The 24,394-nt window shown below is 36.9% G+C and overlaps 1 protein-coding gene across 1 annotated transcript in view; it reads left to right on the top strand.

The window, feature by feature from the left end:
- Positions 1-3,616: 3,616 nt before the first annotated feature.
- Positions 3,617-24,394, top strand: part of Iswi (nucleosome-remodeling ATPase imitation SWI) — a 365,763-nt gene continuing 344,985 nt past the window's right edge. The window contains exons 1-2 of the mRNA XM_090392651.1: positions 3,617-3,818; positions 12,177-12,239. Of these exons, the coding sequence (XP_090248777.1) occupies positions 3,750-3,818; positions 12,177-12,239 (132 nt within the window). The 5' untranslated portion in view covers positions 3,617-3,749. The remainder of the gene's footprint in view (positions 3,819-12,176; positions 12,240-24,394) is intronic.

Genomic DNA, 24,394 nt, shown 5'->3' on the forward strand with positions numbered 1-24,394 from the left:
TAAACATCCTTGCCTAACACCTTTTCCAACTTGAATGTTGGAAAAGAGCTTAGGCAAGGATGTTTAATTTCTCCTGTTCTTACTGTGGCTTCTTGCTCCCTATACAAGCTGGCTATCAACCTGATAGTGTATTGAGGAAAACCCATTCTTTACATTACTTCTTACAGATTCATATGCTGAACACAGTCAAAAGGTTTAGAGTAGTCTAAGAAACACATTACCAGAGGGAGTCTGAATTCTTTATATTTTTCTATGATCTGTCAAGGCAAAGGATTTGATCGTGCCCTTACCTTTTCTAAAACCTACTTGTTCCTCGGGCATCTCTGCCTCAACTTTGGCCTTAATCCTATTAACATGATCTTCAATAAAATTTTGCTTGCATGAGATGTTAAACTCATAGTTCTCTAGTTCTTGTATGCCTTCATATCACCTTTCTTATGTAGTGGTATGAAAACCGACTTCTTCCAGTCTCTGTACCATGATCCTGTCTCCCATATCCTTGCAATCAATCTATGAAACACTTATCCCTTCATCTCCTGTGGCCTTAATTAACTCTGCTGGGATTTCATCTGCACCTGGGGCCTTATTGCTTTTAAGCTGCTTAACTGCTCTTTCAACTTCATGCCTAAGTGGAGGAGGTTCCAAATCAAAATTTTCCTGGTGAGACGGCTCCACATTTTCTTTATCCACTCTGCTGTACAGTTCCTCACAGTATTCTTTCCATCTGTTCTGATTTCCAACTCTTCTGTTAGTAATGCTCCATTCCTATCTTTGATGACACTCAATTTATGCTTAAGCTTGTGCTTTAAGTAAGTGAACAGGAGGTATATGAGGAATTGAATAGACTTGATGTGAATAAGGCTGTGGGACTTGATGTTACTTCACCACGAGGGAATGTGCCAGAGAATTAACAACAGCTTTTGCATATCTTTTCAACATGAGTCTCTCATTTGGTCAAGTTCCAAAAGAGTGGAAAGAGGGTAAAATTTTTCCAATTCATAAGGGAGGTGATAAGAGTAAGGCTTTATTATGGTCTATAAAAGAAATTATAGACCAGTCTGTGTCTAGAATTTTAGTTATGGTATTAGAGAAGTTAGTTAGGACTAAGATTCAGAATTGGGTTGACAACAGAAAAATTCTCTTTGGCGGCCAGCAGGGATTTACTAAAGGAAGATCGTGCTTTAGCAATCTGCTTACTTTTTATAATAAAGTGACAAATGAGTTGGATATGGGTGTTGCATATACAGTAGTATATTTAGATTTTGCAAAGGCGTTTGATAAATTGCCACATGACAAGCTGGTAATTAAATTGGAACTGGTGGGGCTGAACAGTAGATAGTTTGCTGGATTGGAGATTGGCTGTGTGATAGGTATCAGCGAGTTGTCTATGGAGGATCGATATCCCAGAAGAGGAAAGTTACTAGTGGTGAACTTCAAGGGTCTGTTTTGGGTACATTGCTGTTTATTTTGTATGTAAATGATATTTGGTGAGGTCTGAATGGTGATATGCAGTTGTTTGCAGATGATGCAAAGTTGGGGAGCGCTATTAGGAGTAGAGCGGATGCTGTAGCTTTGCAAGAGGACTTGAATTCACTGGCTGAATGGGTAAATCAGTGGGGATGTCAATTCAATGTTTCAAAGTGTAAGGTTTGAAATTTGGGAAGCAAAGATGGGATGTAAAGTACATAATCGGTGGATATATATCTTGGAAGATGTAGAGGAGATGAGAGATCTGGGAGTGATTGTAGACAAGGACCTAAAATTTCAGGGACATGTTACTAAAATTGTGAGGATAACACAGCAGATAATGGGGATGATGCGAAGGACACTGACTCGTAGAAGTAAGGATGTTATGGTTCCTTTTGTATAAGGCTTTGATCAGGCCACATATGGATTACTGTGCACATATCTGGTCACCTGGTTTTTAAAAAGATGAACATGCATTGGAAAACGTTCAGAGGCGATTGTCTAAGTTGGTTTCTGGTCTCTGGAATGTAGAGTATGAAGACAGTTTGACAAAATGCAATTTGCAGAAATTGGTAGACAGAAGGAGGAGGGGAGGGATATGATCGAGACATATAAGCTGTTAAGAGGTTATTACCAGATTAATGTCGGGGAGGTTTTGCACAGAATGGGTGAAGATAGCATGAGAACAAGAGGTCATCCTTGGAAACTATATAAGGAGGGCGTGAGCAAGGGAGTGAGGAGCAGGTTTTTTGCATGGAGAGTGGTGAGTGATTGGAATTCATTGCCCAAGAGTGTGGTGAGCACAGAGACCGTGAATATATTTAAGGCGTGGTATGATAAACTGTGTGTATAAGAGCGTACCTCCCACAATGAGTCTTTGACTCCATGGAGGTTTTTATAATAATAGTAAAAAATCTATACTATGAATGCTGTCCACCGTGTAACCTTAAAAGAAAGAACACAATACTCATGTTATAGGTTTATAACATTTCACGGGCTCGGTCACCTAAAAATTCATATCATCATCATAATCGTGGTAATGTCATGCAAAAAGCTATTATTAAAAATGAGCAATAACATTATTCTTAATGAACTAGTGTTAAAAGCATTTTTTTAAAAAAATAATATGAAAAAATAATGGGGTAGTGAGCCGTTCTCAATTAATTTCCAGTCCAACTCTGCTTCCAGAGGTTTTCCAAGGTTTGTTCATTTTTCAAAAATGTATGCAATCAAATTTACATATAATTTCCAGATGTAGTCGAATAAAAACGTATTCCTTGGAACAACCATCCTCTTTCGATTCGATTCGATTCACGTCGCCAACTCGAAAAATTTTTTCTGGCTGATTATTTCAGCTGAATCTCAAGTCAGTCCCTGACACAGGAGAATAGTTTTTTTTTTCACACTTAATCTCGAGTTTGTAAATTTTCATCTGAGAGAAAGCGGCTGTTGAATAGACCCTATTGCAGACTCCAGTAGTATTCAGGTTAAAGATCACGAGACCCTTCGATGCATTGAAATTTATGAAATAGCAGTGAGTTCTGCTATTTTCGATGGCTAAGTGTGCAGAGGAACCTACAGACGAGCCTCTTGGTTGGAAAAACTGGTTTTAAATGTTGTCTAAGAGCAGAGGAACTTGCTCTTAGACAACATTTAAAACCGTTATTGGGTGTTTTCACTCAATTGGTAAGTTATTCTGTCGCCTACGGAGATGTTGGGATTTTTTTTTCCTCAAGAAAACTAGGTTTTTGTCCCGAAAAGGCAAATCAGCCTTGTGAACACATATCTACAGACATAGAATACTTTGAGTTGAACGATATTAGAGCCGTCTTATCTTTAATACTGCACATTGTGAACTTCAGGTAGAGACCCATAATAGTCACTCGTCTGATTGCCGGTGATACGTGACAGGACAGGATGGTTTTCCTAAAGTTAGTTAGGGTTTTAAGTCTACTTTATGAGGTAAAAAAACGAAGCATTTCGACAGTTTTGGTAGGAAGAAAATTAATATATTTGCAACTTATCCGTGTGTTTTTAATTTCAAATTAGCAGAGTATTATTTTTCAGTCGCGACTGGTTTTGGTTCGAGAGTTTCCAAATATCCAAGCGTGACATCTATGTTTTTATTGTAGGCTTTCGAGCCGCGAAATTGGTTAATTACATGTAAACTGTACGTCGCTTGAATTTTTTCTCATTTGTTTTAATAACTGTCATCAGTCTTATTGTTTAAGTTGCATATATTTAAAAGTTAACACATTGTTTAATCAACTTTGTATGCCACCATGGCTGAAGAAAGCAGCGAGGTTGTTTTAGAAGAACCAGTTGAATTAGAAACTAGTCAAGTGGAAGTCGTAAGTTTGTTTTTTACTTTTTTTTAATTTATCCTGTCAATGTTTTTAATTTTCTTATCTGTTTGTATATGTAAAGGATTAGTTACCTATCCCATATGTTAAATCCATTACCCGTAGGAATCGTGAAAAGCTTGTTATTCTTTTATCTACGGCTATCGTGTTATGAAAAAGTCACAGAAGCTTTACATTCGATAGCATTTGATTTCATTGATGACGATGGACACCAGTAGAGAAAAGTAGTTATGTCACTGGGATCCATCATGATTTAAACCTAGAAGACTGTGGATAGATTGCAGACGTTTGGGTAGTAGCAGACTGGTTTGCTGATAGATCGAATAAAAGTGATAACTGAAGTGCCGTATGGGTCAGTTGTCACTGTTTTACCTGTATTTTGTTTACTATACTGTTGCCAAGTCTTTTCACTGTAAAATTCGGAACTTCATTTTGGAAATTGGGATACAACTTTCACAAATGTAAAATTTATTCGTTTTGGTGAGCATAACTTTATTGCTGGTATTCATATGGCCAGACTATTTTAGTTAGTATCATCATGAAATTTAGGAAGTAGGTAAACTTCTCAGGATACAGCAGTGATGATGTTCTCATCATCATTCCTGAGAACAACTGACCAGTGATAAGTAATTGGTACTTCATCTGTAAACGATGTGCTTCATCACATTATGGAATACATATTTCATCAGATACAATACAATCAAATAATAAAATTTCTGGGCCATTTGATTGTAGTGTACACATAATTGTGGTAATCTTATTGGTAAATATAATGGATCATAATTCTGAGGACTGCTCCATTGAGCCATTTTTTGACAAACAGGAAAGCATTTTAGTAGTTAAGTTCTTTGTCCTGAGGCATCTGTCCGTGCCACTCTTTGACTCATTTGGACTGTAATGGTATGTTGTGCATGTAAACATCTGTTCACATAATTGGAATTTCAATATAAGTGCATCTTTTTTTTTAGGGGAAGGATGGGGGGGGGAAGCCTCATGGTTAGTAAATGCAGAAAATTGTGTTTTTTTTTTTTTTTTTTTTTCACTTTACAAGTAAGCTGGATTTTGGATGTTCATGATAATTATATGCTCCATGTTTCCAAAATAGAAAGATAGTATTAGTGGATTGAGCCATCATTTTGGATGATAACTTGCTAATTGGATAAGTTTATCTTTGAAGGATACCAGTATCTAGTCCAGTTCATATCTATAAAATGTTCTTCTTTAGAGGTTTTGAGAGGTATTTTCAGAGATAATACAGAGATGAGTCATATACATACATACACGAACAATTTCATAAGTCTAGGTGTGTGGTTTTTTGATAGCTGAGAATTTTTGAGATCCGTAATAAAATTGCATTTTCAAGTGACCTTGAAAGTTGCCCCCTGCAGCCACAATAGTTAGTCTCCTTCCAGTCATAAAATGGCAAAATATGTGGTTGCAGGATTTGACTAGCTGATCAGGAAGCCTCCAGATTCGTTACTAACTGATTTGGTCCCATGTATTAAACAGTAGCCAGCCTGTGGAACCATTTGAATGGGAGAGGGTCTGGGCCCCTACAGTGAGATTGGTATGCCATTGAGTTTATCACTCTTACTGCATATGGGAAGAGTGGAAGGAGAGGGGGGGACAAAAATCTGGAACCCTTGCTCTAGAGACCAAACATGGCTACAGCCACTTCAGGTCTCTAATAAGCAAGGTGGTGGTATTTCACTGGGTGATGACAGATATTACCACCTAGAGATCTAGTTGGCATTTCCTCCAACTAGGGAAGATATACTTTTCAGTGGCAATGCTCACCAGGTTTGCCAGAGCCCCGTTTGTGGAAACAGACTATATTGCTGGAAGTTGGGATGACTTTACTGTGAGAGGCTATATACTGCTCATCAACAGCTCTATAATTTTACCTGTTACAAAGAAATAAAGTTTTCTCAGCCTGTTCGGCCAATTTCTTTTCATAGTCCAAGTTTTCCTTTCTCACCATGGCCGTCACTGTCCTGTTATGCATACCTAGATGGTAGTAACAAGTTTTTTTGGCAGCTCAGGTTACCTATAGGGGGTCATATTAAATAAATAATACAGTATTATATGTTTGATTTGTATAAGTGCATATATATCTATCACATTTAAGGTAATGTCTCTGACAATGAAACATATTACCTTATTCCATGTTATTATTAAGTAAAGTTATTGTCTTCTTCAGATGGAGCCCATATTGTACATAAATGAAGAATGCATTCATTGTTGTAATATATAGATTTGAGATTTTTGTACAATACATACATCAGAAATAGATCAATACAGATCAATATAAGATCCACTGCTCTTAATAGCCCTTACTAATTTGAAAGTATGATTCAAGAGATTCCATGAAGGGGTAAGGGCAACTGGAAGAAGTGAATCCCCCCCCGATAAGCCATTAACAGAAATATCCATTTATATGTTCAATGAGTTGAAACAGCTGCATTTTTAGAAAATATTTTGCTTGATTGTTGTTGTAGATTACCTATAGGGTAACATACAACAACTATCCCATAATACAAAGCACATAATTCTTTACAGACATGTATGCTGTGCATTATGGGAAGGGTCAGTACCCTGACTGGTTTTGACCTTTATTGAGGTCATGTATTTCTGGGTTTTGTTTGTTACCAGTACAGACATGTATAATGCTATGCATTATGGGAAGGGTCACTACCCTGACTGGTTTCGACCTTTATTGAGGTCATCTTTCTCGGTTTTGTTTGTTACCAGTAAAGAATTCTACATATTTCATCCATTCTTGTATGACTTCTGCATTACTTCGACTTTGGTATCACTTCTGGATCTGACTCCCACTGATGAGACCTCAATAAAGGTCGAAACCGGTCTATGCATTATACCCGTCTGTAAGGATGTGTTTTGTATTATGGGATTCTAAAGCAAGAGAGAGTTGCCCAGTCCTGAAGTTACTTCAGGTGCAAACTTTGTTTGTTTACATTGGATAAAGGACTAAACCAAGAATATAATTTCTTGGCATCTTTAATTTATAGTATAACCAAGTGGAAAAACTTCCAACATTGCCATTTGTGGATAGTGGCAAATCTTAAGCTGAACAGAGAACACTGAACTATATATTTATGAATCATTATGGGAAAGACCATGTTCTTGACACCCTTCATGAAGTAAGATGGAGCAAAACCACTAACTTAAAAAGATGTTGTTTTAGAAGTGATAGACTGTTCTGAGATTTATCATATATTCTATGGGACACTAACTTAAATAATTAAGATTTAAATAAATTTGGATACAAAAAAAAAAAAAAAAAAATTCAGGAAACCATCATTCTCCTACAACAGCTAACAAAATTGACCACCTCTGGCTATGCCCAGAGCATATATTCAGGGCATTATAACATTTTGCACTATTATTCAGTTCTGTATGGCATGGTATTGTATGCTTTTGTGATTACACTGTAATTGCTTTAACTTTCATAACGGTACAGTAATTGGAGCCAAAATATTGATTCATGTGTATATAAGCCCATGTTGGTACGAAAGTCATTAAACCTTCAAAGTAATATCTAGATTGGTGAAGTATCTGAAGAGATTAAATCATCTACCATGGCATATATTGAGTGATCACAGTGGACACAATTGTAAAAGGTGGAAGTCAAGAGACACCACACAAGTTTCTTCCAGCTTTTTTATGACTTTTGTTCTAAAGGTCAGCAGTTGGTTAGAAGATACCTGTTAACAGGTATCTTCAAAAAAAAGAAATTTACAATGAATAACCATCGTTATTTTCAAGAGAACTCTGGGGAAGACAGTTTTTTCTTCCAAGGGAAGTGGAAGAATGACTAATTCCAGGTGGTCAGTCCTTTTTGTATCATCTGGAGTAATGTGTTGGCTAACTTCTTTCTTTCCTGCTTTTTAATAGGACAAGCTATATATAGATCAGCTTATATGCTGTTGTGTCAATGCCAGATAGTATGGAATGCATGTTAATTTTGGAGCACAGTTGGAGAAATAACATATAGCCCAAAAGACTTAGTATTCGAGTTGTTCAGGAGCCTTCTGGTTTCTTTCTGCCAAAAGATCAGAGGAGGTCTCAAGTATAAGCCTTGGTCATCTATACAAGAGTTGAAAGAAAAGACTAAATCCAGGTGGTCAGCCCCTTTGGTATCATCAGGATATTACAATGGTATTATCTGGATGAGTGTGGAAAGACATCAGTTAACTCTCAATGACTGTTCATTGAGCCAGAGTAAGTTTCTTCTATTTGTCCCCTTTCAAACTTAGATTTACCATATGTACTTGAGTATAACTCGCATTTTCCCCCAAAAAATTGAAGTTAACTTGTGGTGCAAGATATATGTGGGGATTTTTCAGGAAAAAATCTAATTTGATGTTTATAATTAAATCCTCAGTATTCATTATAATTTATAATTGCTCACATTATTTATAAAATGAATGCATTTAAATTTTAATTATCAATGCTATTTATGCAATCAGCTGCTCACCTTCATCATGTGATATATTTTAATCTTTAGCGACATTGCTTCTGTAATTAAATTAAAACAAACAGTTTCATTTTCATTATTGCTTGCCCTTTTGTCATTTCAGGATCATAAGATCACAACGATTTAAAAAAACTGAAAATGGGTATGATTTACCAAAAATCTCCTACATGCTATCGCTACTTCCAGTCTTGAGAGCAGTTTCCTCTTGTACATTGTCAAGGCCATCTACCCAAATAGCGTCATCTTCACCCCCATCCAGGGCATTACAGATGCAGTTTTTTTTTTTTTTTTTAAAAAAAACTCTTGGCATTTATTTCTGGCAAAATCATATCCCAGGATCTCAAAATCTAGTTTCACAACAGTTCTAATGATGGTCCCTTAATCTTCTCTGCTGGAGTCAGGTCGTAACCACCAGCTGCTATCCACTCCGTGTAGAATTTTCATACGTGGTCCTTGAATGGCTTGTTGACCGATACATCCAATATGACCACCAGGAATGGCCACATCGATCTTAATATCCAAAAGTTGTTTTATTATTTTAGGTTCAAAGTGTCCATGGAAACTATTCCACACGAGAAGAGCCAAGTGTTGAAATAAGGCCACTGGCCGTTTGTTCCATTTTGAACTATTGTAGTGTCCATGCACTCTCTTTTTCTTGAACTCTTACATGAATTCCAGGTGAAAATTTCCATTTAGCATTTTTTCCTTTTGAACATTGCAAGCATGATTGTGCATTGCTGTTTAAATTTTTGTTGTGTGTGAGGTATATGCAAAGCGGTTAATTCTTTTTTCATAAATTAAAATCAGGAGTGTGAGATTATATTTGCATGGGCGAATTATATTCGAGTAAATATAGTTTTAAATAACAAGTGAGATCGTGCACGCTCAATGCATGGTTTGTACGCGCTATGTTCTTTTGTCTAATATAATTTGAATCGGTTGTTTATAGTTTGTAACGGTTTTTTTACTTTTTAGTGCCTTACATCAGTTATGTACTCTGAAGAGGCCAACAGCCTTAGTTGGTGAAACTAGTTGGTAAAGCATAGTTGTTTATTATATGTACCTGATCAATATAGTCCCATTAGAAGTCTTTTTTCATAGTTTTTATTGATGGGTCGAATGATGGATTATAGTTATGAAGGCCTTTGTGCAGCAGGAGTACTTTCTGTTATTTGGTTACAGGAGGTGTTTGGCAGTCTCAGTGAGAAGGGAGAAAGTAAGATTCCTCGGGCCTGCAAGTTTTAAGCACATAGGTGTAAGTTGTTTTTTTCTCTCTCTCTCTTTTTTTTTTGTTTCCACTTCAGAGGTCCCAGGAAGTTTTTTTTCCCCCTCTCAGGCTCAGTGTTAGCTGTTAATGCCACTGATATTTGGATTAGCAACACAGAAACAATATTCTGATCATGAAAAGAAATGGAAATCACATAGGTAATTTCATTTGTCACCATAGAGGTGCCAAAGAATATGAAAAGAAAAGTGGCTGGGTAAAGGCAGTTTGATAGAAAGGAATCTTAGATGAGGTTTCATTTACTAAGAAGGGATGTATCTACAGTATATTTGAAAGGAAATCTAACAGAGGAAAGATTCAAGGAGTTAGGAATATGGTAAGGATTATCGGGTTTTATGGATGGTGGATGTGCAATTTGTGTTTGATTACAAAAATATTTGTTGATTAACAACAAATGTTTTGGTATAATTTTTAGCTTAATCATTGTAGTTAGAGGATGCAATTTTCGGAATTAGAAGTTCCAAATGAACTTCAAATGAAAAAATGAACAGCAACTGTGCCAACACCATCTACTGCCCACCACCACCACTAGTATTTTCACAGTCAATCACAAACATCCATGCCTATGACAGGATTAAAACCCGCAGCGCCTTTTAGCTGGAGAGCAAATACACTAACCAGTAGGCCAATAAGGCTGGCAAAAATCAAAAGGATCGATAGGCCCCACCTTCGAGGTCCATATTAGTACTGAAAATCAAGATCAAGCCCCTTTTGCTCTTATGCGAGGTTTCTGTCCTCGCTAAGCTCACCTTAGGACACCTGTGTTACCTGCTGACAGATGCACAGCCCCAATCAAACTCCCAGGCTGACACTCTCCTTCTGAAAAACCATAACTGATTTAATGAGCCATTCGCGGTTTCACCTTGCTTATGCATGTACTAAGACATGCATGGCTCATTCTTTGAGAGAAACATATGATAACTGGCAGGATCAACCAGGTAGCACTTGATGAACGAATGCAACATGCCGCTTCTGCAGTTTGCATTGTTTATGGCTATGTGGAGGTTTCCTCCCAGTTATATATTTTTAATCTGAAAGAGTGCTTTGGGATTTCATTATGGTCACTTCGGCATTTCCTCTGTGATCTCTATTATATTTTCGAGTAGTATCCGATGATCTACACAGCAAGCCCTGAACGAGTGGCTTTTGGGGTTCCGTTTCAAATCAGTGAGATTGCTGCCTCTGTGACTGAACGCCAAGATTTCTAACAAAGTTGAAGCCAATTCCTGTGCAGTTCATTCGCATGGGATGGGGTCGAGGCAAACAAGGTCGGAACGACGTCAGTACCTGCTATATAGCATACTGTGGTGCTCTGCGAGACAGCCCCTCAACTGCGATGTAGTCAAAATCAAGCAAACCGCGGAAGCGGCATGTTGCATTCGTTCATCAAGTGCTACCTGGTTGATCCTGCCAGTTATCATATGTTTCTCTCAAAGAATGAGCCATGCATGTCTTAGTACATGCATAAGCAAGGTGAAACCGCGAATGGCTCATTAAATCAGTTATGGTTTTTCAGAAGGAGAGTGTCAGCCTGGGAGTTTGATTGGGGCTGTGCATCTGTCAGCAGGTAACACAGGTGTCCTAAGGTGAGCTTAGCGAGGACAGAAACCTCGCATAAGAGCAAAAGGGCAAAAGCGGCTTGATCTTGATTTTCAGTACTAATATGGACCTCGAAGGTGGGGCCTATCGATCCTTTTGATTTTTGCTGGCCTTATTGGCCTAGTGGTTAGTGTATTTGCTCTCCAGCTAAAAGGCGCTGCGGGTTTTAATCCTGTCATGGGCATGGATGTTTGTGATTGTCTGGGAAAATACTAGTGGTGGTGTTGGCACAGTTGCTGTTCATTGTAGTTGGTGGAGACAGAGAGTTGTAGAGTAGGTGCCATCCCTCAGTGAGTCTTCAGACTCCCTTAAGATGTAATGCAAAAATAATAAATAATAATAATCATTAAACAACATCCGGAAACCCCCCCCCCCCCTTTACAGTAACCATTGATGATTAAAGAAGATGCAGAACCCCCAGAATTGACCAATCTTCCTAGTAAATAATGATGCAGCATAGCATAACTCATCTTTATTTTTTTTTGTTTTAATATATTAAGCCTGCCTGTTAGTGCACTTCTTGAACAGTAGCTGAAGGTCATAGACTTAGTGGGAAAACAGGGTTAGGAATGCTCTGCCAAACAATTGAAGTGGATGGAATGAAAGATAAAGATAAAAGGTGAATTCAGTTTTAACTTTACCAATTTGGTTTAGCAAGCTTGAAACTGAACTATGTATATGGGCATTGAACAACTGCTGTTTGTATTTTTAGTGGAGGAATATATGGAGCCCAGTTTGGAGCAGCACCCATGAAAATACTCTATAGAGAAGGCAGAAACAATGCTTTGTATGCAGTTTCAGTGTATTTTATTTTATTTTATTGTTTTATTTATTTTTATCAATAATGAGGTTTTGAGCTATTGTAGTTTAAAATCAAGTGCATTTTTTAATAAGTTAAATACTGCCCTTAAACTTTTTTTTTTTTAATTTGGTTTATTATCATACTTTGTTTTTTGTATTATAGGAATCTCCTGCAGAGGCACCTGTTTCCAAAACTAAAGATGATAAGGATTTTAATACAAAACTGGTAAGTTAATTTCTAAACTTCAGAATTCAGAGATACTTACAACAAAATTGATAACAACAGCACTAGCTATAAGAAAACTTTTTGAACTCATTGAAAGAATTCAGTCACAAAAAAAATACATCTTTTTATTGGGATTTGAAACAATTTAAAAAACTAATTTGCTTGTTTGTCAGATATTTTATGTGACCATGTTATAGCAGAGAAGGCTCATCAGCTTGAGGAATGAAATTTGAGAAGGAAGTGTTGGTCTAAGATCATAGGGGGAACTCCTTGCCTATAGGAAGACAGATATGACTACACAGTATCCATATTTTATGGCCCACGAAGGAAATTTCAAACTTGTACATTATAGAAATTTGGTGCATGAGGGTGTAAAATTTTAACATAATTGTGATTTACTTCTTTTTTATAGTATTTATATATGCTGAGTGAAAATTTCATAAATAATGTTTAACCTGTTATATATAAGATAATCTAAAACATACATGTTTGCATTTAGTAATATAGTTGAACCTGTTGGTATTATCACAACTGCCATGTGGTTAAATAACAAAAGGAAGCTTAAAACACACTTACTGAGTGTTGTAATCCCCAGGGATTTACATAGAAATAACATTGCATATATATTGTATTTTTGTTTATAATAGTCCTCTTATGCCATGCACTATTACTATATGCAAGTGCTGTAGTAATGGCATCCATGTTGCCACTAGAGTTTTGCTTTGAATTTCAGTAAAGGACATGCGTTATTTGTTTTTAGAACAGTGATTGCTGGGTAATGAGAACACCAACAAGTTAGGAGAACTGGAAAGGTGGAATAAACTACTGAGTGAAGTTCTGTGATTTCAGAAATATATATATGTTAAAGATACCAAGAAATTTTATACTTGGTTTTAATCCTTTTCTCAAGTAAGCAAAATAAAGTTTTGTACGTGAAATATATTCACTTCTGAGCTACTTGTATATAGAGGCTAATGACTTCATATCACTTGCCTTAGTACAAAGTTTTGCGCGTGAAATATATTCACGTCTGAGCTACTTGTATATAGAGGTTAATGACTTCATGTCACTTGCTTTAGTATGTATCCCATAATGCAAAGCACATCCCCCTTTTAGGCATGTATAATGCAATGCATAATGGTAAGGGCCACTTCCCAGACTGGTTTTCACCTTTATTGAGGTCTCTTCAGTGGGAGCCAGACCCGGGAGAGATACGAAAGTTGAAGTAATGCAGAAGTCATATCTCATATACAAGTAAGCAAAAGGTGCTTGACCTTATTCATAAAAATCTCTGGATGAGAGAAAGATGTAGAATGTTTTTTACCTTGGGTGTAATATACGTTAAAGATACCGAGACATTTTATACTTGGTTTTAATCCTTTTCCCAAGTAAGCAAAACAAAGTGTTGTGCATGAAATATATTCACTTCTGAGCTACTTGTATATAGAGGCTACCCAAGGTAAAAAACTTTCTACATCGAAGGTCAAGCACCTTTTGTCTACTTGTATATAAGATACATATGACTTCTGCATTACTTCAACTTTTGTATCTCTCCTGGATCTGGATGAAAGTTAAAACCGGTCTGGGTAGTGGCCCTTCCCATTATGCATTGCATTATACACGCCTAAAAGGGGGGTGTGCTTTGCAATATGGGATACATACTAAGGCAAGTAATATGAAGTCATTAGCCTCTATAAACAAGTAGCTCAGGTGTGAATATATTTCACGTGCAAAACTTTGTTTTGGTTACTTGTAAAAAGGATTAAAACCAAGTATAAAATTTCTTGGATCTTTAATGTATATTACACCCAAGGTAAAACATTTTCTACATACATACATACACACACGCACACACATATATATATATATATATATATATACGGAGGCTGTTCAATAAGTTATAAGACTATATTTATACAAAAAAACAGATTACCTTTAATCGTGGTCTTTTACGAAGTAACTACCGTGAGACGCGATGCATTTGTCCCAACGTTGCGTCCACTTCTTAAACACATGTGAAAGTCCGTTTTTTGAGAGTTCTTTCAAAACCGCCTCTGCAGCTTTTATACATGCTTTGTTGCTTTCGAAATGGCGGCTTCTTAGTGGTTTCTTGAGCTGAGGAAACAGCCAGAAATCTCACAGTGCGAGATCAGGACTGTATGGAGGGTGTGATAGGATATCTATGTTGTTCTTCTGCAAAACGTCCACTACACAACCAGCAATATGTTGCCTTGCATTATCGTAGTGCAATAAGAAGCCATTCTTCAGCAATGGACGCTTCCTTTTGACATGCTGTACCATTGTCCGTAAAACATCCGCATAGTATGAGCCGTTTACAGTATTCCAGGGTTCTACAGCATGTTGGTAAACAATGCCTTCATAGTCAAAAAACATTATGGTCATAACTTTTACCAGCTGATTTTATAATTTTTGCTTTCTTGGGGGTAGGCGAAGACGGATGCTTCCATTCACTACTTTGTTGTTTCATTGTAGGGTCATAGTGATACAACCAAGCTTCATCTGCTCTAATGATGCATTTTAAGAAGTTGTCGCCTTCTTGTTCCAGTCTTTCTTTCCATTCTGTGCACACATCCACTTGATGCTGCATTTGCTCCGGTGTCAAGAGTTTGGGAATCCATCAGGCGCAAACATGTTTCAGTCCCAAATGTTCAGCCATGATTGAGTGAACACTTCCCACAGAAATATTCAGGACAACATGCAGCTGGCGTACTGTAATTCTGCGATCCTCCTTGATGATAATCGCTGCTGTGTTGATCATTGTCTCTGTGAAGGACATTGAAGGTCTTCCCTCACATTCAAGATCTTCCACATTTTGCCTTCCTTCCTTAAAAGTTTTATGCCAGGGAAAAACACTTGCCCTTGACATTGCTTCATCGTGGAAAGCTTCACGTATCATGTTAAAAGTGTCCGATGCCGATTTTTGCAAATGCACACAAAATTTAATCGCATAATGCTGTTCCAAGGACGCTTCCATTTCGACGACTGGTCGTGGCTCGTAGGCACGGCGAAACAAGCTTGTGTTTAGTCACTTGACACTCCGGCACATCAGCCCTTATATGTCATCTATCAACCTCTTTTGTTAATACAGACAGCAACATTTCTTTATACCACAGAAATTAATATTGTGATGAGTGGTTTCACAACAGTAAAATTAGTTTTATTACTTATTGAACAGCCCTCGTGTATATGCATTTTTAATTATTCTCCATCGAGTAACTATGAAGTCAATATTGAAGGACAGTGTATCAAGTCTTTGTATATTGGTGAGATGTTTTGTGCTAATGAAAAGTAAGTGATATATGTTCCAAGAAGCAGTATGGAATCTGCAGTAAAATTCCGTTTATTGGAAGTACATTTGGAACTGCTTAGTTAAATGTTATTCTGTTGCCAGAGTGGTTATTCTTCATGCTGACTTCAGCAAAATGAGGGAAGGATGCATTAAGAAAATCTGATCACTAGAAGACATATGCAAGTGTACTAGTCAAGAGAGATCTTTTATTCTATTCTGAGAAATTTGAAAGGTAAGACTGAATGAATGAATGAGCAGAAATAAATAAAATAAAGAAAGATAAATAAAACAATGATAAAGTAAATGCTGCAAAGGAAGTCTCATATGGTTAAGTGAAACTACAGAACTTTTAGCTAAATGCTATGTTCAATACGTTTTATATAGTACTTGATGTTATCTCTCAGAATCGAATTTAACTGTTAGTCAGAGCGTGATATATATAATTGAGCTCATACAGTGCAATTTTTTGACTGGTCATTTAATTATTTGCATGTATTAAGAAGTTAGATTTATAGAATAGTAGAAATTAATTTACTACTTTTAATTCTATAAAGAATATTTATGTCAGATTTCTAGAGAGATCTGGAGGTTGTTGAAGCTTAGAAATGGAGGAAAGAGTGCTGTAAAAGTAGTTAGAGATGATAAATATGACATGAAAACTGGAGAAAAAGATATCAAGTATGGAGTAATTACTTTGAAAAATTGCTAAATGAAACAAGCAGTGATAGCACAGTGGTAAAAAACACTCAGCAGGCATACAGTCAGGAATACATATCCATACTTGAAGTAGAAAAAGCCATCAAAGACTTGAAATGTGGAAAGGCAGCAGGAGTAGATGATATCCAACCAGAAATGCTGAAGTATGGTATGAAAGTCTTACATTGGCTGCACTGCATAGTTCTGAAGGCCTGGACAGAGGGACGAATTCCCCATGATTGGAGTACAGCTCTCATAGTATCCATATATAAAAAGCGATATAAAACTGAATGTGAGAATTACAGAGTATTTCTCTACTGAGTGTTCCTGGTAAGATTTATGCAAGTATACTTGAGAAACAGTTGAGAAGAATTGTGGAAGAAAAGCTTGGTGAAGAACAAGCTGGATTCAGGCCAAATAGAGGCTGTCAGGATCAGATCTTCACTTTACGACAAATAGTCGAGAAATCATGGGAATATAACAAAGATCTACATTTAAGTTTTGTCGATCTGGAAAAGACATATGACAAGGTGCCAAGAGAAAAGCTATTCAATACGGTACAGTTATATGGTGTCAATGGGACATTATATCAAGCAATACTTGGTGTCTTTATTTGAGTTGTAAGTTAGCAGTTAGAATTGAAGGAAGTACAGGAAGATGGTTTAATGTTAAATCTGGTGTGAGACAAGGATGTACATTATCCCCTCTGTTAATCGTTATCTATATGGATCAAATTATGAAGGAAAGTGGTATTAAACATGATATCAAAATTGGAGATGTTAATGTCAGCTCCTTGCTTTATGTGGACGATGTTATACTTCTAAATAAATCCAATATAAGGTTGAAAGATTCCTGACTAAATTGAATAACTGTTGTAATAGATATGGTATGAGGGTCAGCAATAAAAAGACAGGCAATGAAAATAGGCAAAATCATTGAAAATGTCAGCTGTGTTGTGAATGGAGAACCTGTGGAACAAGTTTCATCTACTTAGGCATGATTTTTAGAAGATGGTAAATTAAATATGGATATAGACAACAGAATCAACAAAGCTGGTATGGTAGGAAGTCATTTGGATAAATTGATATAGAATAAGAGAGAAATTAGTTGGAACACTAAATTAGCTGTGTATGAAACAGTGTTCAAACCAGTTTTAACTTATGGATCTGAGAGCTGGGTCAGAAGTACAACACTTGACCAAAGACTAGAGACCGCAGATATGAGAGTCCTGAGAAAGATTAGAGGCGTGAACAGATGGCATCAATGGCAATATCATATTAAAAATGAGGATATTAGGAAAGAACGTGACATTGTCAGCATCCAGGAATGTGTTAGCAGAGCTAATCTCAGGTGGTATGGTCACTTAAATAGAATGGGAGAGGAAAGATTAGCAAAACAAGTGTTCTCTGCCAGGTTGGCAGGAAAACGACCCAGAGGAAGACCAAGATATAGGTGGATTGATACGGTACAAAGTGCCTTAGATGATAGAAATATAAGATCTGATAATGTTGGAGTCTTGACAAGTAACAGACTGATTTGGAGGAAAATTGTAGATAGGAAGTTAGTAATGATGTAAGTTTTTCATGTCGTACTGTCATATCCTGTACACCCCTTGAGGGTACATGGCAGAAATTTGATTATGATGATTATATGTTACTGTAAATATTTTAACTTTTTTTTTTTTTTATATGTTTGAGCTTCAGTCTTTAAATAAATAACATGCTGATTTTGAAATCAATTCACCATCATGGATATGAATCTGAAACATTCTAACCAACTAAATAAATTTATATATAAATATTGTTATCCTATTCCTTGACTGACTCTAACTAAAAGGTTTGATGTATAGAACAATGTTAGGAATTACATAAATGACGGTTGATTGACAGCATATAGTAATAGGCACAGTTGAGTTTCAGATATAACGTGGGTGCACTATTTTCTTCTGCAAAAGATTGAAGACTATGCTATAACAAATAATGTTGTCAGTTATAATTACTGCTCAAATAAGAAAGGTAGTGAGTATAAACAGCCAGTTTTCTCACACTTGCTGAACAAGACATGTTCAGAAGAATAATTTGATAGTTATTCACTAAAACATTAGCAAGTTTTTTTCACTGGGAAGAGAAGTTTTACTTCTTTTCATGCTTGTCAAGAAATTATATTACTGTTTTCATCCTTGTTTTTCCCACACAGGAGGAAAAGGTTTGCTCATTATGACTAGGCTACTTGTATATAGAGAAAATTACTATACTTGCCAAGAAATTCTATATTCTTGTTCAATGCTTTATTCAAGTGTAAGCAAGCAAAGTTCACACATGAAGTCTTAATGACTAGGCCTATATATCAAAACTGATGACTTAACATCAGTGGGAGACAGACTAAGGAAAATACCAAGTTTGAATTAATGCAGAAGCCTGTCCCTATATTATATAAGCGTTATGTTCTGCAATCTTTACATAACTCAAATTTTATGTAAGCTGGGTTTAAGCCCTTCATCCCCTAATAATACCCTATTGCTTATGAGTTTATAGTAGATGTATGTGTTTAAATGTAAAACATTTAAAATGTTTTATTTTGCTGTTTGACCGACCTGAGGAAATTTTCAAGAGATGACTGAAACTGTAGCTTGTTTCTTTGCAATGTCTGGGCGACAAGCAAGTGTGTCATCTATTCTATTTGCAGTGAGGCATTTGGATCCATACAAATGCTAAAAATGTATAACACTATAAATATTTAGCACAAAACATTAAAACTGTAGCACATCTGTGTTGAAAGTGAGATTGAGGAAAGAGTAGGCATGTGCTGTGTTGGCTGTCTACCTTAGAGAAGACTGCAGCTAGATGGCATGCGAAAAACGTAGGCAGGTTAACATGTTCGCTGCCAACTACGAGTATACTTGTAGTTGGTATATGAGCCTAACAAGCCAATTATGAATTTACTCGTATGTCGACTCGTACTGACCTTGAAGAAGCGAAAGTGCTTGTCGTGCGGTAACAAATTATGCCCGAGGAGCATGGCAGCGAACTATGAGCCTCAAAAGCCAACTACGAATATACTTGTATAGCCACTCGTAATGAACTTGAAGAAGTGAAAGTGCTTGGCATGCAGTAACAAACTGTGAAAGGAGCTTGGCAGCGAAGGTATTAAGTAAAATTTTTATAATTTACCATTTCTCTATCCCTTTCAGAATAACTTTGAGCAAGTCTGAATTATGTGAGTCTGAACTACTTGTGTTTCTAATATATAAGTAGCAAAAAAGGTCATCATCAAATTCCTGACATGTACCCTCAAGGAGTGTTCAGGATATGATAGTACTACATGAAAAATTTACATCATTACTAACTTCCTATCTACAATTTTCCTCCAAATCAGTCTGTTACTTGTCAAGACTCCAACATTATCAGATCTTATATTTCTATCGTCACTTTGTACCATATCAATCTACCTATATCTTGGTCTTCCTCTGGGTCGTTTTCCTGCCAACCTGGCAGAGAACACTTGTTTTGCTAATCTTTCCTTGCCCATTCTGTTTAAGTGACCATACTACCTGAGATTAGCTCTGCTAACACATTCCTGGAAGCTGACAATGTCAATTTCTTTCCTAATATCCTCATTTTTAATATGATATTATTACAATTGATGCCATCTGTTCATGCCTCTAATCTTTCTCAGGACTCATATCTGTGGTCTCTGGTCGAGTGTTTTACTTCTGTTCCAGCTCTCAGTTCCATAAGTTAAAACTGGTTTGAACACTGTCTTGTATACAGCTAATTTAGTTTTCCGACTAATTTCTCTCTTATTCCATATGAATTTATTCAGTTGATTTCCTACCATACCAACTTTGTTGATTCTGTTTTCTATTTCTGTATTTAATTTACCGTCTTCACTAAAAATTGTGCCTAAGTAGCTGAAATGTTTTACTTGTTCCACAGGTTCTCCATTCACAACGCAGCTGACATTTTCAATGATTTTGCCTATTTTCATTGTCTGTCTTTTTATTTCTGACCCTCATACCATATCTATTACAACAGTTATTCAATTTAGTCAGGGAATCTTGCAGACTTGTGGATTTATTTAGAAGTATAACATCGTCCACATAAAGCAAGGAGCTGACATTAACATCTCCAATTTTGATATCGTGTTTAATACCACTTTCCTTCATAATGTGATCCATATAGATAATGAATAACAGAGGAGATAATGTACATCCTTGTCTCATACCAGATTTAACATTAAACCATCTTCCTGTACTTCCTTCATTTCTAACTGCTGACTTACAACTCAAATAAAGACACTAAGTATTGCTTGATATAATGCCCTATTTACACCATATAACTGTACCGTATTGAATAGCTTTTCTCTTGGCACCTTGTCATATGCCTTTTCCAGATCTACAAAACTTAAATATGGATCTTTGTTTTATTCCCATGATTTCTCAACTATCTGTCGTAAAGTGAAAATCTGATCCTGACAGCCTCTATTTGGCCTGAATCCAGCTTGTTCTTCACCAAACTTTTCTTCCACAATTCTTCTCAACCGTTTCTCAAGTATACTTGCATAAATCTTACCAGGAACACTCAGTAGGGAAATACCTCTGTAATTCTCACATTGAGTTTTATTTCCCTTTTTATATATGGGTACTATGAGAGCTGTACTCCAATCACGGGGAATTCGTCCCTCTGTCCAGGCCTTCAGAACTATGCAGTGCAGCCAATGTAAGACTTTCATACCATACTTCAGCATTTCTCGGATATCTTTTTCTCCCGTTTTCATGTCACCTTTATCATCTCTAACTCCTTTTACAGCACTCTTTCCTCCATTCCTAAGCTTTTTTCAACATCCTTCAGAATATTTTTGCCACCTTCTTGATATTTATTTTCTATGTTCTTGCCAAAGTCCTCCCATGACTTTTGTTTAGCTAGTTTTACACAGTGTTTAGCATTCTTGCATTTGTCTCTGTATTCTCTAAGGGCACAAGCTGACTTATTTGCCAGGAACTTTTCATATGCTTTCTTCTTTTCCTTGACTGCCTCTTTAAATTTCCTGTGTCCACCATGAAGTTCTAATTTTTCTATCCTTGCAGACAACTTCACCACATGCCTCTAGCTGAATCAATCAGGATTTTCTTCAAGGTTTGGTTCCTGTTCTACAATTCTTTCATTTTTTTTTCGATAATCTTTGTGTATATTACTCTACAATTCACATCTGAGAGATGCTCAACTTTAATTTGCTTTAAAACTTTCTTGCATGTTATTCTTTTCCATATGAAATTTAATTTTATCCTGCTCAATACTAAATGGTGATCATTTCCCATTTCAAATTCTCTGTACACTTTGGTGTCCTGCACCAGTGGGAAAACATCACTATCAACAATAATATAGTCAATGAGACTTTTCTTATTCATTGCCTCTTCTCTCCATGTGAATTTGTGCACATTTTTATGTTGGAACATGGTGTTAGTAATAACTAATCCATGTCCTGAGCAGAAATCCAACAGTTATTTGCCATTATTATTAGCTTTGCTCTTTTCTCGAAATTTTCCAAAAATATTTTTGTATATGTCTGACAATCATTTCCTACTCTGCTATTTAGATCCCCAACAAGGACCAACTTTTCCTTTTTCATTGTGTCAGTGCACAAATATAATCAAAATACAAAAGCAAAAAAGGTGTATTATCTTATTATTAAAATACTCTGGATCAGAGAGATAGTTTTAGAAAGGTTTTTTTTTTTTTTTTAACTTATGTATGCCAGGAAGTTATATTCTCATTTAATCCTTTATCAATTGTAAGCAAACTTTGTTTGCTTACAACTGGAATGACTAGGCTACTTGTATGTAGAGACCCGTTTGTGTGTGTGTGTGTGTGTGTGTGTGTGTATATATATATATATATATATATGCAGAGAGCGAGAAGTTGATTTTATATCATGCATAGAGAAATGAAATATACGATATCCTTATCACTAGGTTACTTGTATATAAAGCAGTTGATTTCACGTTAAGTTATCCTTAGGTATCTGCTGGTCTGGTTGGCCGAGTGGTTAATGTATCCGTGTGTAGGTGTGTAGATCATCATGTTGGAGGCTTAATGGATTTTTTACAACACTCAAAAAGAATTAAAATAGAATTTAATACTTCCTCTATTTCATCCTAGTCACTAGGACATCTACGGGGATTACAAAAACAATTAATGTAACATATACACAAATAACAAACAATACTAAGCCCAACCACGTGGGTGACACTAAAGTCCTATCTAGGAAGAGCGCCCTCTAAGGGCAGTAGTAGGTGGCCTGGAATGTAAGGTGGGAACTCTGGTGATGAGTGTTTCCCAAATCTTCGGAAGCTTAATGCAACCGTATTTATTGAGATTTGGTTGGTTTTTGAGAGCTGCTGCTGCTTCTAAGAAAAGTCTCTCTTTCTTGAATTTGCTGTGGTGGAGCATGGTGGTTTTCTTCCATGATATCCTGTGGGTGGTGTCCAAAACATGGTCAGCCAAGCCTGAATGGCCATAGTTGTGTTTGAAGATGTAAGACTTGTGTTCCTCTAGACGGATGGATGCTGATCTGCCTGTCTGTCCAAAGTACGCCAGCTTACAGGAACAGGGTACTTTGGAAACTCCAGGCAGAGAGAGAGAGGAGGGAGCTGATCTTTTGTAGAACGGATAAGGGTAGCAAGTTTGCGGTGGGGCTTATATGCTGTGTGTAGGTTGTACTGTTTTAGTATCTTGGCTATTTTTTCGGATGTGCCACGAATGTAAGGTATGGTGATGGCATTTTTAAAATCTTGTTGACGACAAGGACGGGGAATGGGGGAGGAGTTGATTATTTTTTTGATACTGTGATTGCTGTAGCCATTGGAGAGGAAAGTGCTGTGTATGTGGTTAAGCTCAGTAGTGAGGGCGGTTCCACTGGAACAAAGATTGTGGGCTCTCTTGGTAAGAGTTTTAATAATGCCATATTGTTGAGAGGGGTGGTGGTGGGAGAGTTTGTGAATGTATCTGCCTGTGTGTGTGGGTTTTCTGTATACGGTGAAGGTAAGTGTATCATTAGGCAGGCGTGTGACTGAGGTGTCTAGGAAGGGTAAACAATTGTTCTTTTCCTTTTCCATAGTGAACTGGATTCTTGGATGTAGACTATTGAGATGACTGAGGAAGGAGTCTAATGTGTCTGGTCCATGAGGCCAAATAGAGAACACATCATCTACATATCTTAGCCAGATAGAAGGTTTGAGTGGGGCTGAGTCTATGGCTTGTTTTTCGAAATCTTCCATATAGAAATTGGCAAGGGAGGGGGGTGAGAGGGGGAACCCATGGCAGTTCCCTCTATCTGCTTGTAGATTTTGTTGTTCCAAGAGAAATACCCAGAGTTAATGGCGAAGGAAAAGAGATCTAAGATGTCAGAGGGAAAAACATTTTCTAAGAGAGATAAGGTGTCAATTAAGGGAATATTGGTAAACAAAGAGGAGATATCAAAGCTTACCGATATGTCTGTCTTATTCAAGGTTAAATTTTCTGTGAGGGCTTTAAAGTGGGTCGAGTTTTTTATATAGGAAGGGGACCTTCTGGTGAGGGGTATCAGAGAGTTGGCCAGCTGTTTAGATAGTCTATAGCAAGGTGCATTGGTGGCATCTACTATAGGCCTGAGTGGGGAATTGGGTTTGTGGATTTTTCGTAAACCGTATATTCGGGGGGGGGGGATGGGAGCGGAAAGGTTTAAGTTTTTTCGTGACGTCAGGGAGCCAGGAAGATACTTTTTTGAGTAAAATTTTTAGTTTCTTAACTTGTGTTTTTGTGGGGTCGTGTTCTAGCGGGATGTAGGTAGCGCGATCGCGGAGGTTAATGTATCTGCTCTCCAACCAAAAGGCTGTGGGTTTGAATCCTGCAATGGATGTTTGTGATTGTAGATGGTGTTGGCATAGTTGCAGTTCGTTGTAGTTGGTGAATTGAGTGATGGAGACAGAGAGTTGTAGAGTAGGTGTCTCCCCTCAATGAGTCTTTGGGCTCCCTAGTGATGTCACTTAATAAATAATATCAGAGCCCTTGCTTTCTATAATGCATAGTACAGTCCCTTCTCTGGTATGTATAATGTTATACATTATGGTAATTCATTCACATCTGAGGGAGTTGTGTTGTGCATCATGGGA

This window comes from Typopeltis vanoorti, chromosome 5 (assembly GCF_054136105.1).
Source record: "Typopeltis vanoorti isolate ZY-2024b chromosome 5, IOZ_Tvanoo_1.0, whole genome shotgun sequence".
Taxonomy (NCBI): Eukaryota; Metazoa; Arthropoda; class Arachnida; order Uropygi; family Thelyphonidae; genus Typopeltis; species Typopeltis vanoorti.